Below are 17,599 nucleotides of genomic sequence, written 5' to 3' on the forward strand. Positions count from 1 at the left end.
AGGATTAACGAAAATTGATGAGGCTGTTTGTTGGGCACAGGAAGAACAATTAATAATAATTATTAGAAAAATCTAGGATGATTTTCTTGTAATTTTAACAAAGAGCAAAGTGTCTATATATAAAAAAATTCCATCTTTTTTTCAATAAATATTCAGAAGTAAAATCTAATCTCAAATCTATTCTAATGTATCACAGTTATTAATTAATTATTAATTAATTTTGTGCAATAGCAGTTATTTTCATTGTCAAATCAAATAAAGTAAATTAATACCATTGAATTAATCAACTCAATAATATTTATAATCATTATAAAGAAATCCATATAAAGAAAATAAATATATAAATAATAATTTATTAAATAATCATATAATAACTAAAATAAGAAATTAAATAAAATAAATCCGATCATAACATGTTGATCATTCAACCAAAATTTGCTTCGGAATATCAGCAATTTCATTGTATATCGGATTTAGCTAAATTTGCGTAACAGTAAAATAATCAGCCAAATCACATGGTTAATTTTAAAGAAACTAATGGCAATGATCTGCAACAATTACAATAGATTCGATTTTTTTATGTGATTTTCAATTAATCGATTTTGAATCGAGTTTCGATTAATTCGATTATCGCAGATTCGATACCTATCCCTAGTTAAGACCCATTCGTTAATCTATTTACCATTTCACCAAACCACTCGCTATATTAATTTCAAGGTAGGTTACTCAAAAGACGTGAGATGGTTAGATTCTCTCAATGACAAGTGGAATGATTACGCCAATTTTTTCGTTGGTGGCTTTCTCGAAGTTATCTATTCAATAAATGATAGGACATATGCCCAAATTGACGCTAAGCTAATTGATTACGATGTAAGGTTTCGCCATCTGAATCACCAAACTTCTATAACAACAACTCCAAGGAAACAAGTTAATACATTTGCACTGAGAAGAAATGAATCGGCTTCAAAATCTGTTTTTAGCCCAAGAACAAGTTTGATAATTATAGATGATACACAAGAATTTGACGACTCTAACAAGAGAAATTTGATCATTATTGATGATGATGAATCAGCCATCCAACCTACTACTGATAACGATGAACTATCCAAGTTCGTCTCTTATTACAAAAAATTTAAAGAATCTGAGAAGCAAGATCAATCATCAAGAACGACCTCTTCTACAACTCATTCATCTCCCACTCCTACCTATAGATTACAAAAACGCAAATTATCGGATTTATGTAATTTAGAAGAATCCGATAATGATCCTGATAACGATCCTAATGATCTTGCTAACAATCCTGCGATCCTGGTAATGATCCTGGTAATGATCCTAGTAACGATCCTGGTAATGATCCTGGTAACGATCCTGGTAATAATCCTTTCAGATTAGAATGTACATATTATAGAAAAGGAAGTGGTAGAGGCGGGAGAGGCGGAAGAGGCGGAAGTGGTGGAAGAGGTCAAAAGGCCAAAAAATAAAGCTTCCATTAATCACAATTAAGGTTGCTTGTCTAAACCTCTTCAAAATCCTACGATTAGTTTCGTCAAAATTTTACTATAGATTTATTATAGTTTCGGCAGAGTTTCGGCAGTATCGGCATTTATAATAAGTTTCAGCAGTTTCGCCATTCTCCAAAGTTTCACCAGTTTTTTAATATAACTTTAATATAGTTTCAGCAGAATTTCGCTTTTCGGTGAAACGCCATCTTGCCTAAACCCCTAGGTTTCGGCAAGCAACCTTAATCACAATACTGCTATTTTGCGTAAAAAATTCCATTATCTCTAATAAACCTATATGATATTACTAGCGTTCTAAAAAAATAATAATAATTTTTTCGAAATTTCTTTTTTTCTCTAAAAAAAATAATAAATTTTTTCGAAATTTCTTTTTTTCTCTACAAAAAATAATAAAATTTTTTTCCTTTTTTTTTTCTGAAAAAAATATCGAAAATAAAAATCTAAATAGTTAAAATCTGATTATTCAGCAAATATTATGTTATAATGGCACAGCCAAATTATGTCATCATTATCTAATTTCATTTGGCTGCGCCATCATTACTATATTATTAATTGATTTTTTGGCTGCGCTATCGTTACTTCATTATTTTTCGGCTGCGCTATTGTTACTTCATTATTATCTAATTTTTTTGGCTGCGCCATCATTACATCATTATTTAAGCTTCGCCATTATTCTCTAATTTCACTTGGTTTTATTATTTATAATAATAAAATAAATAAATTTCTACGCACAATTTATAATAAAAAAAAAAATTTCTACTCAATAAACTGAAAAAAAAGAACTGAGGTAAATTACTCTTTAGGATGCTTTTGTTTATTGTGGCAAACCCATTCGTGACGCTAGCAATGCCCAGCCTTTGACGCAGTCTTGGTCCTTTTGTGGCATGTAGAGCAGTGGTGGATGGACGGAAATATGACTGCCATGGTTTAGAACGTTCGGGTATATAGTAAATCAGTATAGTATGATTCATAAATTTAGTATGTATGATAAGACAAATTACCATACTAAGATAATATACATGAATATTATACTATGTGACACAATAAATATTATACTAAAATATTTTATGTGATACAATGAAACACGTGCAATAAACAATAACATCAGATATAACCTCTCTATTGTGGCTTATAATTACATGAAAAAAATTTTTTCTCTATGGGCAAAAAATATTTCTATCCAAAATAATAAAAATGAGTGAGAAAATAGATCTTTCAGATATAAAAGAACTTGATATTAATTATATTGAGTTAGATCCTGTAAGTAAAATATGTGAGGCTAAGTTTTTTAATTTAATAAATTAATTTTCTTTTGGATTTCTTAAAGGAATATCAAGTTGAAAGTAAGTGATAGTAATACTATTGAAAGTGATAAAGATACTGATATAATAAGCGATGAAGAAGAAGACTCAATTGCAATATTTTCAAGAAAGACACATGTACAAGAAGTTCATTATGCCACTGTACCAATTGAAAAAACTTCAGAATATGGTGTTGCCACAGTATATAATATTACAGGTTGGAAGAATCCAAGAGACTGTTGGAAAAATGTAAGTAATTATCATTTATTAATCTGCAGCTTTATTAATTCTATTAAAATTATTAAATACAAATAAATTTTTCTCCAGATTCAATATTCCTTAGGTGGAGGTGGTCAAAGTTCAATTAAGAACTGTCCATTCTTTGGTAATATTAGCATTAAAAAAGAAGAAAGAAACTGCATTTTAATCAATTATTTTCTTTATTTTTTAATATCATTAGAGGACATAAAGTTGATTAAAAAGCTTTAAAAACAATGGAAACTGAAAATAAATTTGGAGTTCCCTATTCAAGGCGTGATAATGGAGAAGTCAAAAAAATTTCTAAGGCAATTACACGTAAAGGTATTTTTGCATTTGATAAGCTTAATATATTAAAAAAAAGTTAAAAATTAATAATGGTATTATCATTAATAAATTTAGGTACAAGAAATGGTAAAAATAAGCGAATTTTGGTTGATTCAACCAATATTAAAACTGAAAGCTCACAACCAAAAAGAAAAGGACAATTTGCATCAACTAGAAATTCTAAACAATGCAAAATTACTGAAAATAATACTGAAAATATTGATTTTGATATAGAAGAGAGAAAAATAGCCCTTAAGGAGTGTGAACTTTAGATTTGTGTTCAAGAGGCTGCAGCCAGAAAGGCACTTGCTAAAGCTGAAGCAATGGAGCTAATTAATTTAGAAAAAAAGAAGTCATTAGGATTACTTTAAATAATAACATCAAATATAATTTGTATTAAAGTAATATAAATAAAGTTATAATTTTTTAAAATTTAAATTTTAGTAGTATAGAATAATAATAAAAAAATGAATCATACATACTATGATTTTTTTTTATATAGTAATCTAAGTATGTATGTATAAATATGAATCATACATACTACTTTAAAATCATACATACATAGATCATTTTAACCATACTATACAAAAATTCTCAATCATACTACATAACTTTCTGAAATACTGGAACGTTCTGTGGTAAACTTTTTTTTACTTCAACTGCTTTTATAGTACTAGGAAGGGTGATACAAAATGCTGATTGGCTTCTGCTATTGCACACAAATCTTAGTAAAAGCAAATATCCATGTGAATTATGATTCCGTTCTCTGTTCACAATTCAATCATGGATAACGAAAATAACATTTTTTACTCTAGTTCGTTGGATGATGACGAACCTACATTGGACTTGGATTTCAATGCTCTACGACAGCTTGCTTCCAGTCGCTTAGACAGACATTGTGTTCACACTCGTAGACTAACAAAAGGACTCTATAATGAAATTTATTTATTACAATTCGAGGGTGGCCCAGACTGCATCGCCCGACTTTCGCGTGATCTAACCCACCCTGCAGCAAAATTCGCTAGTGAAGTTGCGACTATGAAGTATGTCGCTCAAAATACCAGTATCAAAGTGCCGGAAGTATATGATTGGGATTGCACCGTGCATAATCCCATAAAAATCCCTTACATTCTCATGGAACGGATACCTGGACAACACTTATATCGAGTTTGGGATGAGTTAACAGTTGAAAAAAAGAAGTGTGTTTTAAGCCAAATCATCGACACGTTGCTCGAATTATGGACGAAATGCCAGTTTGAAGAGATCGGATGTCTTTACATGGACTTTGTGAGTACAGTAACAACTTTTTACTTGTAGTATTATGCAAGGCACATAATTAATATTTATTGAATGTCTCATATAATAATATTATAAAATTAGATGGAGTCAACTTTTCGAATAGGACCTATTGTGGATCCTGTATTTTATATTGAGGGAAGAAATGCCATTCCTAGTTTCACCGGCCCTTTTAGAAGCATGCAGGAATTATTTGACGTCTTGATTCAAAAAGAAAAAAAATTCTTTGAGATTCATGTTGTGCAAGAACTTATGAAAAAGAAGAAGATAAATCAGATAACGAAAGTGGTAAATCTAATAAAACAAATGGCCTTACTTCAATTCAAGTTATTCAAACCTTTTGATAAATCGATAGATCAAAAACCCTTTGTTCTTCTTCATGGTGATTTTGATGCACAAAACATACTCGTTGAGCGTTCAGTTAATGATGAAATCAAAATTGTAGGTATCATTGATTGGGAGTTTTCTCGTACAGGAACTTTATGGAATTTATGCCAGTATCCAATATGGATCCAAGAAGTGGAAGAACCGTTCAGAGTTCTCAACGATTTGGAGTTGCAAGAGAGTCGTGAAAAGCAGAAGCTAAGAGAATTTTTCCATGGTGAAATGGTAGCAAAATTGGGGAGCAGAAGCAGACAAATACTGGAAATGAAAAAACGAGATTTGAGGATCAAAAAATTAGAGGATATGTTTACTTATATGGTTCACAGTTTTGCAGGTTTACAAGGCTTGCTAGAATCGTTCTTCTATCGTTATGGGCCAGAGTTAACCAATGCTCATTTTGATGATCCTATTCCATCTAAAAGAGTTATTACGTATTTGTTATCAAAGGATGAATTATTATTAGATAGAATCATGGAAGAAGTTCCTATTGATTACATAGCATCTGTCTATTACAAACTTAAATCTAACGATTATAATTTTTCTTGGCAACAAGCTTCTACCATAGCATTTCATATGTGGAATAATGAAAGCAAGGATGATCCCACAATTTATGAATATGGCAACATGAATATTTAATATAATAATGTCAGTTTCGGTGATTGTGAAATATCAAATGTTTAATGAAAAGAAATTTATATCTGGAGTTTGCAGTACCTAATTTTTTTAAGAAATATATGTATATTTTTACCTATAAAACATACATTCACAATTTAAAAATCAATCGAAAACATATTTTTATTATTATGTAATTATATGAAAAAGTGGCCAGCTGACTAATAAATAAATGTAAAAAACGATAGAGAAGCAGGGTTTCAAGGGAGGAAATTTGCCGAGCCCTAACCCAATTTAGTTGCAGTTTCTTTTCCGCTACTCAGTATTATTATCTAAACTGCTAATATTTTCTTTACTATCTAACCATTTGCTAATTAACTTTACTGTACTATATTTCGAATCACTGTACCCATAATAAAAACTTTTTATAGTAGCCTCTCCAATCTTTTTTCCCGTAAGTTGATGAATCTCACGAGCTACCATTTCACACATATAGTCAACAGAATCACTCCCTCTAAGCGAATTAAAAATTTGCTTAAAACGGGTCATCAAAAAAAGATGAATTGGATGATGAACTTCCAGAATAAGAGCTTGCATGTGAAGTTCACTCTGATTGACTTGAAGCTTCGGAATTGTTGGCCACACTGTGTTGATCAGATTCATCAAATTCATCAGAGACTGACTGAGTTCTTTGAGCAAGTATGCTATCTACATCGTGTCTAACCATATCTTACAAGAACTTGGATAGTAGCATTGATTGTAATAAATCCAGATTAAAATTGGTTTGATATTCTCGTTCGATTTCATCAAGTCTTGTAGTCACGTTGCTGATTATTGATCTTATTTTCTGTGCCTTTGCAGAGTAATTATTCTGCAGTAAGTTTACCGTTAATCTTATGCTTAATTTTGTTGATCTCCGCAGTGAGTTGGGAATAGATTTCATTCTTAATTTTGCTAATCTCCGCAGTGGAATTAATGTTAACTTCAGAAATATGTGCGCTAAGCTTTTTGTTCATTTCAATAAAGGTCTTTTCGATTTCCTCTGGTGTGTTATTTTTTGTATCAAGATCATTGATGATTCTAGTGACACGTGCAGAAAGTTCATCAGAAATTTTTTGTTTGAAATAATGAGAATCTATTATAGATGATAACAAAGGGGAAATTCTAAGTGATATAACCAATATATTGTATGACAGATAAAAAGAAAAAGTTATAAATTTAGTATTGCTTAAAAAGAAAAATCTGATGTTTGCAAACCCAAATAGTGATGTAAAGGCATTTCCTTTACTATGTGGTTGGGCGTTAAAGCATAATCAAAAATATGGTAAAAAGGGTTCAGAAAAAAGAATTGCACCACAAGTTATAGCTCTGTTAGAACGTTTCTTCTTAGAGGGTAATGTTCACAAAAACAGAAAAATAAATGGGTACAATATGTGAGACAACTGGTTGAAAAACAAGAAAGTGGTGAATTGGCACGAGACATTGAAATTCCAGAAGTGTCTTCTATTAATAATTGGATAGCAAGATTTGCTGCGAAGTCAAAAAAGAACTTGTCTGAACAAGCTATAGCTAGTTTTTAAGCAGTTTTAAAGCAAAATTGTTATTTTTTGCCATTCTTAATAATTAATAAAATACCTGGAATCTCACATTCCGTAAAAGCCCAAGCCAAAAGTTTTTTTTAAATCATTTTGATTAAATTAGTAAAATAAAAATTCAAGATTTGCCACGTTGAAATAAGGGGTTTTTTTTGTATTACGCATTGTAAGTTGTACATCAATTTTTATTATTCAGAACGTTTAATTATATGATTAACATAAAATTCACCAAATTTGTCTAATTAATTTTTATGGTTTATTGGCGGATCATGAATTAATTTCTTTTTTTATCTTTTTTTTAGACAGCCTGGACACATAGGATCTCAGTAAGAAATCAGCCTTGGTTTTTCATATTTTTAGTCAAGTCTGGACGTGTAGGATAAGTAAGTTTTGGAAGACAGAAATTTGAAACTTTAAAAAAAAAGTTTTTAACTTTTTTTTTCATTTTTGTAGGAAATCGGCTCTGAATTAGAAACCAAATCCAGATAAGTTTCTAAAAAAGAATCTGAAGCTCAAAAAGTAGTTTTTTTAAATTTATTCTTGTTTAATTTTTGTAGGAAAATCAACTCTGATGTGGATACCAGATTCCCAAGTGAGTATCGAAAAAATATTATTGAAAATTAATTAAAAAAAGTTTTTATTAATCTTTTTTATTTCTTTTTTAGGACTCCTGTCTCCAGAACCCTTGTGAAAAGATGTTTAATTACAGTAATATCTTCTTTTATTTTGTAGTTTTCCTTTGACTTAATTATCAGGATTTTCAGTATGATAACTGGTTTTTGTATTGTTCAGGTTGTGTGAAATTAGTAGGTTGAAGGTAAGTTTTTTGGAAAAAAATTTTAAAACGATAAAAAATTTTGATTAACATTTTTTTTCTTTTATTTATAGGATGAATTTCTGATTTATGAATGGATCGGATGATAAGTTTTGAAATTTTAAAATTAAATTATTTCAAAATTAAATTTTTTAAAAAAAATATTAATATACTTTTCCTCTCTTTTTTATAGGAAACGGATTTCTGGTTTTTTGGTGGATTGGATAGTAAGTTTTGATTTTAAAAACTTAATTTATTTAGCGATTTTTTTATTAATAATATTTTATTTTAATTTATTTTTATTTTACAGAAATCTAAAGAATTACTACAGTAGTTTGTTGATCACATTCCATATTTATTTTTCATACACAATTGTAGGAATGCATAAATCGATGTTATATTTTATTACTAGGAAACGGGAACCGTTGTAAGTCCGGAGCGAGGTATGATAAATAAAGATGTAGCGATATTCTACTAATTAGCAGCATAACGCCTTGGAATTCCTGGACAGAGAAACTCACGTGATTGAAAATTTACATGTTATTTCCATAGATCATCATAGTGCGTAAACATATATAGTCCTTCGCTTCGCTCCAGACAATAATGTGGTATTGATATGATAATAATATTATTAAGAATTATATAGTATTTTAAATTTTTTGATAGATGAGAGAAACATTTGTGCTATATATTGTATATATGTAAATAAATTTTTGATTATTTTAATAAATTGATTTATTATATTTCCAACATATTTTTGACACCATATACAGATAGATCACACTATATAGTTAATGATATCAGGTGATCTTCATTTTAATAGTGATATTCCTTGTGATTGGTTGTTCTGCTAATTGTGCTATCCTGGAAAGAAAGGAAAATTTTACTAATTTAATTAGCTCTTATGCGCTAAGTATAGGGTACGTTTTTTATATTATTAATATTGATATTGATATTGATATTGATATTGATATTGAATTGAAATTGAATTGATATTGATATTGATATTGAGTTGATATTGAGTTCAATATTACGAACAATGGTCGTTTATATAAAAAAAAAAATTGATCATGATCTGCAGCATGATCAAAATCCAAGAGCTAACCATATATTGACATCAAGGATATATATATATATAAATAGGGAAAATGTAATTGGCAACCTGGGTCAGCATGATGACCCCTGATTATGTAATAAATTTATATTTTTTTATTGGCTACACAAATATGATCATTGTGTCATCTGATAAATGTTTATTTGTTTATCAGATAACGATAATTTTTTTTTCCTTTTTTTTTATTGCAGTGCTATTTCAGCTTGAAAATGACTTTTTTTCAAGGCAATTTTTTTTGTTTTTTTTTTGTTATTTTATTGTATTTAATGACTCTTTACTTTATTATTAACGCTAACTTTATTTTTTCTTTAGATAATGGGATGGCTTCTTTCCCAGTAAGAAAAATTGTATACTGAAAATATACTGAAAATATACTGAATTTTAATAATATATAAAGTTTAATAAATGTATTATTTAAGTATAATTTGGGTATATTTTTTATAAGTTAATTATATACATAATTAATACTGAAAATATGTTTAAATATATTGTTTTTGATATGGAAATAACTTACAAAACATCCTTAAATTTTGCCCGTTTAAATATATTTTAAGTGTAAATATTTTATATTTATTTTATTATTAATTTCTACTTTAGTTTAAGTATAATAAACGGATATATTATATATTAATAAGGTTGCTTGTCTAAACCTCTTCAAAATTCTATAATTAGTTTCGTCAAAATTTTACTATAGATTTATTATAGTTTGGCAGAGTTTTGGCAGTTTCAGCATTTATAATAAGTTTCAGCAGTTTTGCCTTTCTCCAAAGTTTCGCCAGTTTTTTAATATAACTTTAATATAGTTTCAGCAGAATTTCGCTTTTCAGTGAAATGCCATCTTGCCTAAACCCCTAGGTTTTGGCAAGCAACCTTATATATTAAAAAGTATATTTGAATATATTAAAATGCATTTTCAGTATACTTTACATACATTTTAATAATATATTAATTATGATTCAAATCGAAACAATGTATATTTTTAGTTGAATTAAAGGTTATTTAATTTATAATAAACTAATATTTATTGTACATTTTGATAATAAAAAGATTATTATGCAATGAGTATTTAATATACATGTTATAAATATGGTTTAATTATATTTTAATTATTTTCAGTGCGTTAAAAAAGGTTATTTTAATTACAATAAATTAATTTTTTGTGTATATTTTAATAACATCAAGAATTTATTTTTAAGATAATATGGTTTGAATAAATGCATAAATAATATTGAACATAATTACGAAAAGAAAGACAGTTACAAAAGACTTATTCTGTACCTTATTATAATAATAACTTGAGATCTACTTACCCAAAAGAACATCATATGAAAAAATACATATGGTATATTATTCTAATATATATATTCAAAAGTAAAAAATATAAAAAGATAGTTATGGAATAGCAATAATTTATAAAGACTGATACATACCTACTAAATTATCTTTTGCTTAATTTTTGTAATATTGCGCTGCGAAATATAAAAAAAATACGTTACTACAACTGATGCAATTATAACATGAGATTTGGCAAATACCTTCTACATACTCCCTTAAGTAACATCATAGTCTAGTAAGCCTCAACCACACCCTGTTGTAAAGAAGGTACGTAACCGACTCTTTAGACTTCACAATAGGATATTGTGTGGTAGAGAATTTGAAAATATAAATATATTCTATTTTCATACCTATTTAACAGCTTTAAAAACCTTTTATCGATAAATATAAACACAATATTAATGTAACTTTTTAACAAAAAATAAACACATAAGCAAAGTATTAAAGTATTTTTTAATAAAAGTTTAATAAAAGAAAGAAAAATAAATACTAAAGATAAAAAAGTCAAACGGTAATAAATAAACAAAAGATCTTAATAAATAATGCAATATTTACTATTTTTAACTACGCTAATTATAATAGATAATCCACGTTTAACTATTTTTAGAGAGAATTAATAAATTTACCAAATAACGGGTTATCTGATTTATTCAATTCTACCAGCATTATAACCATAATTTTATTAGGAATAATAAAGTAAAATTTACTTTTTATTATTTAAACACGTTTAAATTGCAAATAACGGGTTATCTGACTAATATAGATCATATTTAATATCTATATTTTTCATTTTCTACCTCTTCCACGTCTTCCTTTTTTTTGGCTATTTTGTGGTGCTTCTAAAGGAGATTCTTGTTGCAGAGAAAGTACTGGAGATTCTTCTTGTGTTCTTCGTATTTCTTCTTGTCGTGCTACTTCTTCTTGCACTACTTGTGCCGCTTCTTCTTGCACTTCTTGTGCTGCTTCTTCTTGCATTCTTTTGCTGCCTCTTCTTGCACTGGAAGAGATCAATTTTTTTTTGTTTAAATAGTATCCTAAAAATAAAATAACAAATGATTAATAACAAAAATAAAACAAATAATTTACAAAATTATTATAACTCACGTTTTCTTTGAATGGTACTGATTAACATTTCTTTAATAGCCCAGTCACCCAGTTACAGGAAAATCAGGAGCTTTCTTTTTAAACTACAATGAAAAGTTAGTTGGCTATCAATAAACTTTTTGATAAAAAATAATAATAATGAAAGACAATATTTACAGCACAAACAACTTGGGATGTTACCAAGGTCTTTTGGATTCTATAACTTAAAGCAAAATCCACATTTTTCTCATAAAGTCACTCTCTCATTATATCCTATTATAAAAATAATGAGTAAAATAATAAAATATAAATTTAACTTTTTATTAAAAAGCTAAAATAATTAATTACTAAATAGCTGAGCCAGCGCTACTTTTGATCTTTTAAGCCGATAGCGTCCTGTAATTTATATTTATGCGTGAGTCTATAGATTGGCTTAACCTATGATATTAAAATAATGAGCGATAGAACATTAGCAATATGATATTCTTAATACTTTATACCTCAGACGGAAGAACATTCAAATCAATAGGAGATAAAACAGTGTTAGAGTTGTTAGAGAAAGACATGTCAAAAATAAGAAAAAGAGTTTAAGTTTAAGTTTGGAATAATACAAGTGTGAATTTATCTTTTTATAGAGAAATACGTGTTATCGAGAAATGTCCCATGCCAATTTATGTGCGTGTCAATTTGATATACACGTTATTATTAATTACTGATACATTGTCATACTTTACTTTTTTCTGGGACTATAATATCAACGATTAGAAATCATTTTTATTACTATTAAATAATAATTTATTACATTTTATTCAAGATTTTCCCAATTAGCATCATCAAATGCATTTTCTTTATCAATTATAAAATACTTTTTATCTATTTTTGCAAATCCTATGCAATGGTCTACACACTTTACATCAATAAATTCTTTTGATTTAAATTGAGTAAAATATTTACATTCATATTCATCATCTATTATTTTTGATGTTAATTGTACATAAGCACGCATGTAAATTTTATCATTAAATTTATGTACAAAAAAATAATCTACTATCCCATAAATATCTACAATCATGAGTTGAGGAAGTGCATTTGGTCTATGAGAAACTTTATCTATTGTACGTCTTATCTAAATTACAAGCAATAATAAATCAATAATATAATTGATGATGATGATGATGATAAATGATTTCTTACCTGAACACAATAATTATTTCTTGTGATCTTATTCTTTTTTTTTATCCAATGACTGCTAATATAATGCCCATCCAATGTTCTTAGTCTTCCATATTGCATGCCATAATTATTAATGTTCTAATAAATTTAAAAAAAAACTAAATATATCTTGAATAATTTGATTAATCTAACAAAAAAATTTTTTTACATTTACTGAGTTTGATCCTTCATAAAATTTAATCAGATGTTTGTACTCTTGTCCTGATAAAGAATATTGTATGGAAGGCCAATAAAATTCTTCTTCATATTCTTCGATATCACAAAATACCTGTTTACTATTCCATTGTTTTGGTAGTTTTTCTTTAAAAATGGATTTAGAAATAGAAAAGAATGGCAACAAATAAAATTGTTGTAATAAGGTAAGCATGTTTGATAGATTACTATAAGGATTAAGTCTTGATTTAATAAGTAGTTGTAAAATACCACAAATTCTTTTCATTGGAAATTGCCAGTGGGTCCAACTAGGACCACAATATTTAATACAGTTTGCCACATGTAAAAGATAGTGAAAACTTATCTGACATGCTGCTAAACGTTGACTATTATGCTGATAATATTCTCTAAAATAAACAACAAATCTTTATAAAAAAATGAAAGATGATAAATGAAAAATTAAATTAAACATTATTACTTCTCATAATAATCCAAGAATTTTTTAAGTAATTGTTGAACATCATCTACTTGATCTTCTGATATTACAGGCTCTAAACAAAGCTTTACAGCTTTTACAATATTTGACCATTCTTGAAGATGCCTATTTAACAAATAAAAAAGTAAATTTTACTTTTCATTAATGTAGATTGATAGATAATAGTTATAATACATATATACTTTTTGATAAATACCTTTTATCTAAATATTTCCTTAATAATAGTAATGAAAATAAAATAATCCAGTTTCTCCACTCTACTGCTTTATTACCATTATGATATTTAAGTATATCTCGTGGAGGGCGTCCTATTTCATTAGGCATATTTTTTTTGATTTTTTCCATTTGTGCGCCAATAATTTCCCATTGTGATTTTGATAATTCATAATCATTAGACATTGGGATATTATTGAAAAAATTACCAGTCCAATGTGCATACATTTGTGCGGCCATAGTTTCAAAAAATAAATGCATAATGTCTGTTGGAAAAGACCATGGAAATAAGATTGTTTTTAGTTTGAGCAACTCACTTGACCCTTTAATTCCTATAAATATAAAATAATTTTTAATATATAATTTTTATTTAATGTAATTGGTTTTAAAAATAAAAATATACCTGCCTGTTTCTTTTATCATATTATTTTTTTGAATTTTAATTGTTTCACTGTCAATTAATTTAGCCATATTGACAGTATCATCATAATTTTGTATATTATAAACAGTATCAGATGATGGATAGTATATGTAATAGTTTGATGGATGACAGATTCCTTCTATCATACAAAAGCGGCAGGCCTTATATATGAGTTATGCCCAGTTAAGTTTAAGCTTTTGCTTAATGCTGGGATATCTCCCGTTCATGTTAATAAATGTGCACGCAAAATAAATTGTTCATTTGTACGTCCATCTATACAAGGAACTCCTTCTAAAATTTTTAATAACAATTTAATAAAAAATTTTTAATAAAATCATTTTTTGTTATGTTAGAATAAGTTTACCTTCAAGTTCCTGTAATTCTTTTACTAAAGGATGTAAAAAAGAATTGAAATCTTTTGGCGAACGGGGTCCTGGTATTATTATCGTTACTAAAAGATTTTCTTTTTTTACACGAATGTGAGGGGGTGAATTATTATTTATTAATAATATAATCCAACAATCATCGGTCTTCTGTTCAAAAATTTGATATCCGTCACATGACCCAGATAACGTGATATCTCTTTCATCTTTAAATAATCCCTTTGTAATAAGTCTTGATATAACCTATTTAATCCAGACAATATATTAGTATCCTATAACTATTATTAAAATATATATTACATAAATTGATTTATTAAAAAAAAATATATATATTACACAAATAAAAAAAAATGTGGACATAGAATCATCCAAATTTGATTCATGTGAAATAAATTTTATTGAATAATTTTATTTTGAATATGAATATAAATTATAATGGGTCTGATACAAAATCCCGAATGTCAAAATCCCAAAAATCCTGAACCAGGCAGCATTATGCTTAGTAATGTTGGCCAATATTTCGGGATTTTGTACCATTCAGGATTTTGACATTCAGGATTTTGTACGGAACCTATTATAATATACGGTTTAAAAATTTTTTTAAAAAAAAATTGTTAAATGTTTTTTATAAATTAAAAAATTCATAATATTTCTTCTTTTAAAGCCAATTACAAGATTATTAAATCAAAATGCAAAAAACAATAAATTAAATTATTTTAGATGGAAAAAAAAATAAAATAAATTATTTATTTATTTCAAATAAAAATTAAATTATATAATGTATTTATTACCAATATTATTGTTTTTGCAAATAAGTGTTAAAATTTATGGTATATATTCTACTCTTAGTAAGGGCTGGTCACCGGCCCTAGAGTATGACTCTAGTTGATATACAGTATAATAAAAACATTCCTATTACATATTTTCATTATATTTTTGATTGATGTTAAGCATATGTCAAAAATACAAAATAAAAATATGTCTAGAATTATTTAAACATATTGCTGTTATCGAGTTACAACAGAGTTAACAGAAATACATATGCAATATGGTGATCATATTTTAAAAATGTTTCTACCATATTTTTTAAAATTGATAGGTTTCAGCAAAGTATGTAATTTTAAGAATCCAACATAGATTTTATGTAAATCTGATTTTATGTGAAAAATATATTTATGTAGATTTGTATGGTTTTTTTATTTACAATTCAAATAAAATTTATATATGTTTAAATAAATATTATATTTATGTTATATAGATTTATATTTATTGTTAAAAGTATATAATTAAATTTATTATCATTATACAAATATATTTTCTTTATTAATGCTACTAAACTACTGAACTAATCAGAGCTATAAATATCTTTCTCAATGTTTAATTCATTATTCTAGTATAAAAAATATATATATACACATTATATATTATATAAAAATATTGTATTAATATTAAATTAAAATATACTCAACTGCATATTGGTTTAATTTTGTAATTATGTAATCTTCATCCATTTCGATTTTTACATGTTCAGAATCCAACATATTTTGAACACATGCTTTTATCACAAAAGCATTATTTTTGGTTGCATTTTTACCAAACACTTGGCAACAATTTGGGAAAGTAGTGACTCATCTTCTTCATCGATACACGTCTCTAGATTTTCAAACCACCATCGAACTTTATCATTTGATTTCCATTTGGAAAGATCTGCCTGACTAGTAGACGTATCAACTTTTCCAATTGACCTTTTAAACATGACCATGTATGTTTACGTATTGTTCCAAATAAACTTCCACGATATGAACAACAATATGATCCAACCTAATTCAAATATATGATTATTAGTATATAAAATATTATGAGAAATACAAATAAATAAAAAAAATTATTTAAAAATCACCTTTTCTTCAATTCTCTGCCATAATATATTCCATTTAGTAGTTTGTTCATTTCTTTCCATTTTTTCAGGAGCCATTATCTTTAGATGCTTCTTTATATGTAATGAAAGAGATTCCTCTTTCGGGTATAGACATTCATTTATTATTTCTTTAACTCCATCTTCCACGTATTGCTATATAAATAAAATTAAAAATATGAAATAAAAACACATATTACAGATGCTTTCCTTCTATAACACATTTCAGTTTTTTGACTGTAGATTTAATTTGTTTGATTTGTGATTGCATTTAATTCATAGTTTTTTCTTGCTTCTGAAACATAGCTATGGTATGATCGTACATTTGTTTATGAAGATCAAAAAGCTTTTTCATTTGGCTTTCAATAACTATATTAAAAATTAAATTATCAAGAAAATCATTGAATACTAGTAATTACTAAGTTGTTAATAATATTTAATAAAATCAAAACATACCATCAGAATTTTGATTGGTAGTATTAGTAAGTATTTGACTTGAATTTTTGATGTCAATCAATGGTAAGCGAGAGATATTGTTACTTTCATCTTTAATGGTAATTGGTACTTGAGACGCAATTTTATTGGATGAGTTTTTTAATAGATTATCTGTAGTATCAATTGTATTATCTGTTAATAATGATGTATTGAGTGTAATTTTCAGATTTTTTGAAAATAACTTATTTACAAATATTACCATTAGTTAAAGCAGTAATAGGCATAACATTTAAAGTGAATGGAGAACAAGTTATCATCAAATAAAGTGGTATCATTTGAAGTAGATGGTCTCAAATTATTACCAACTGAAGTTTTATTGATTGTAGGTTTTGTAACAAGTGATTTAACTTTTTGTGTAGTAGTTTTCCATTTTTTCTTTCCATTATTTGGTGTAGAGTTCGTATTTACTTCAAAGCCATCAATAATCTAAATAAAAAAAATGTGGTTATTTTGTACCATGTAAAAATCATAAATGTTGTAGTACTTACAGGATCCCGGACATCACATATATAACTCATAACTGATCTGCATGAATTTAAGTACTGCTAAAATAGACCTAATTTGCTAAAAATCAAATTATCACATTTCAAATCTATACTAATTTGCTAAAACTCAAAATATGAGTTAATAATCTTTTTTTTTATTATCAAT

The 17,599-nt window shown here is 27.0% G+C and overlaps 7 protein-coding genes across 7 annotated transcripts; 4 read left to right on the top strand and 3 right to left on the bottom strand.

Moving 5' to 3' along the window:
* Positions 1-515: 515 nt before the first annotated feature.
* Positions 516-1,503, top strand: OCT59_023591 (uncharacterized protein; the record flags this gene model as incomplete). The annotated part of the gene is made up of 3 exons (XM_066134819.1): positions 516-518; positions 718-1,311; positions 1,393-1,503. 3 exons carry the CDS (start codon positions 516-518, stop codon positions 1,501-1,503), a joined length of 708 nt encoding a protein of 235 aa, XP_065990904.1.
* A 1,211-nt stretch (positions 1,504-2,714) lies between these two features.
* On the top strand, positions 2,715-3,678 carry OCT59_023592 (uncharacterized protein; the record flags this gene model as incomplete). The annotated part of the gene is made up of 5 exons (XM_066134820.1): positions 2,715-2,770; positions 2,848-3,070; positions 3,149-3,206; positions 3,305-3,403; positions 3,482-3,678. The coding sequence occupies 5 exons, from the start codon at positions 2,715-2,717 to the stop codon at positions 3,676-3,678; spliced, it is 633 nt and encodes a 210-aa protein (XP_065990905.1).
* Positions 3,679-4,189: 511 nt separating this feature from the next.
* Positions 4,190-5,722, top strand: OCT59_023593 (uncharacterized protein; the record flags this gene model as incomplete). Its single annotated transcript, XM_025308697.2, has 2 exons — positions 4,190-4,693; positions 4,787-5,722. 2 exons carry the CDS (start codon positions 4,190-4,192, stop codon positions 5,720-5,722), a joined length of 1,440 nt encoding a protein of 479 aa, XP_025176038.2.
* A 1,221-nt stretch (positions 5,723-6,943) lies between these two features.
* OCT59_023594 (uncharacterized protein) lies at positions 6,944-7,278 on the top strand (the record flags this gene model as incomplete). The annotated part of the gene is made up of 2 exons (XM_066134821.1): positions 6,944-7,091; positions 7,157-7,278. The coding sequence occupies 2 exons, from the start codon at positions 6,944-6,946 to the stop codon at positions 7,276-7,278; spliced, it is 270 nt and encodes an 89-aa protein (XP_065990906.1).
* Positions 7,279-11,342: 4,064 nt separating this feature from the next.
* Positions 11,343-11,688, bottom strand: OCT59_023595 (uncharacterized protein; the record flags this gene model as incomplete). Its single annotated transcript, XM_066134822.1, has 2 exons — positions 11,343-11,590; positions 11,661-11,688. The coding sequence occupies 2 exons, from the start codon at positions 11,686-11,688 to the stop codon at positions 11,343-11,345; spliced, it is 276 nt and encodes a 91-aa protein (XP_065990907.1).
* Positions 11,689-12,444: 756 nt separating this feature from the next.
* OCT59_023596 (uncharacterized protein) lies at positions 12,445-13,995 on the bottom strand (the record flags this gene model as incomplete). The annotated part of the gene is made up of 5 exons (XM_066134823.1): positions 12,445-12,765; positions 12,834-12,950; positions 13,027-13,432; positions 13,504-13,626; positions 13,718-13,995. The coding sequence occupies 5 exons, from the start codon at positions 13,993-13,995 to the stop codon at positions 12,445-12,447; spliced, it is 1,245 nt and encodes a 414-aa protein (XP_065990908.1).
* Positions 13,996-16,724: 2,729 nt separating this feature from the next.
* Positions 16,725-17,466, bottom strand: OCT59_023597 (uncharacterized protein; the record flags this gene model as incomplete). The annotated part of the gene is made up of 4 exons (XM_066134824.1): positions 16,725-16,822; positions 16,910-17,080; positions 17,176-17,374; positions 17,437-17,466. 4 exons carry the CDS (start codon positions 17,464-17,466, stop codon positions 16,725-16,727), a joined length of 498 nt encoding a protein of 165 aa, XP_065990909.1.
* Between the last annotated feature and the right edge of the window lie 133 nt (positions 17,467-17,599).

The sequence above is a fragment of the Rhizophagus irregularis genome, chromosome 4 (genome assembly GCF_026210795.1).
Source record: "Rhizophagus irregularis chromosome 4, complete sequence".
Taxonomy (NCBI): Eukaryota; Fungi; Glomeromycota; class Glomeromycetes; order Glomerales; family Glomeraceae; genus Rhizophagus; species Rhizophagus irregularis.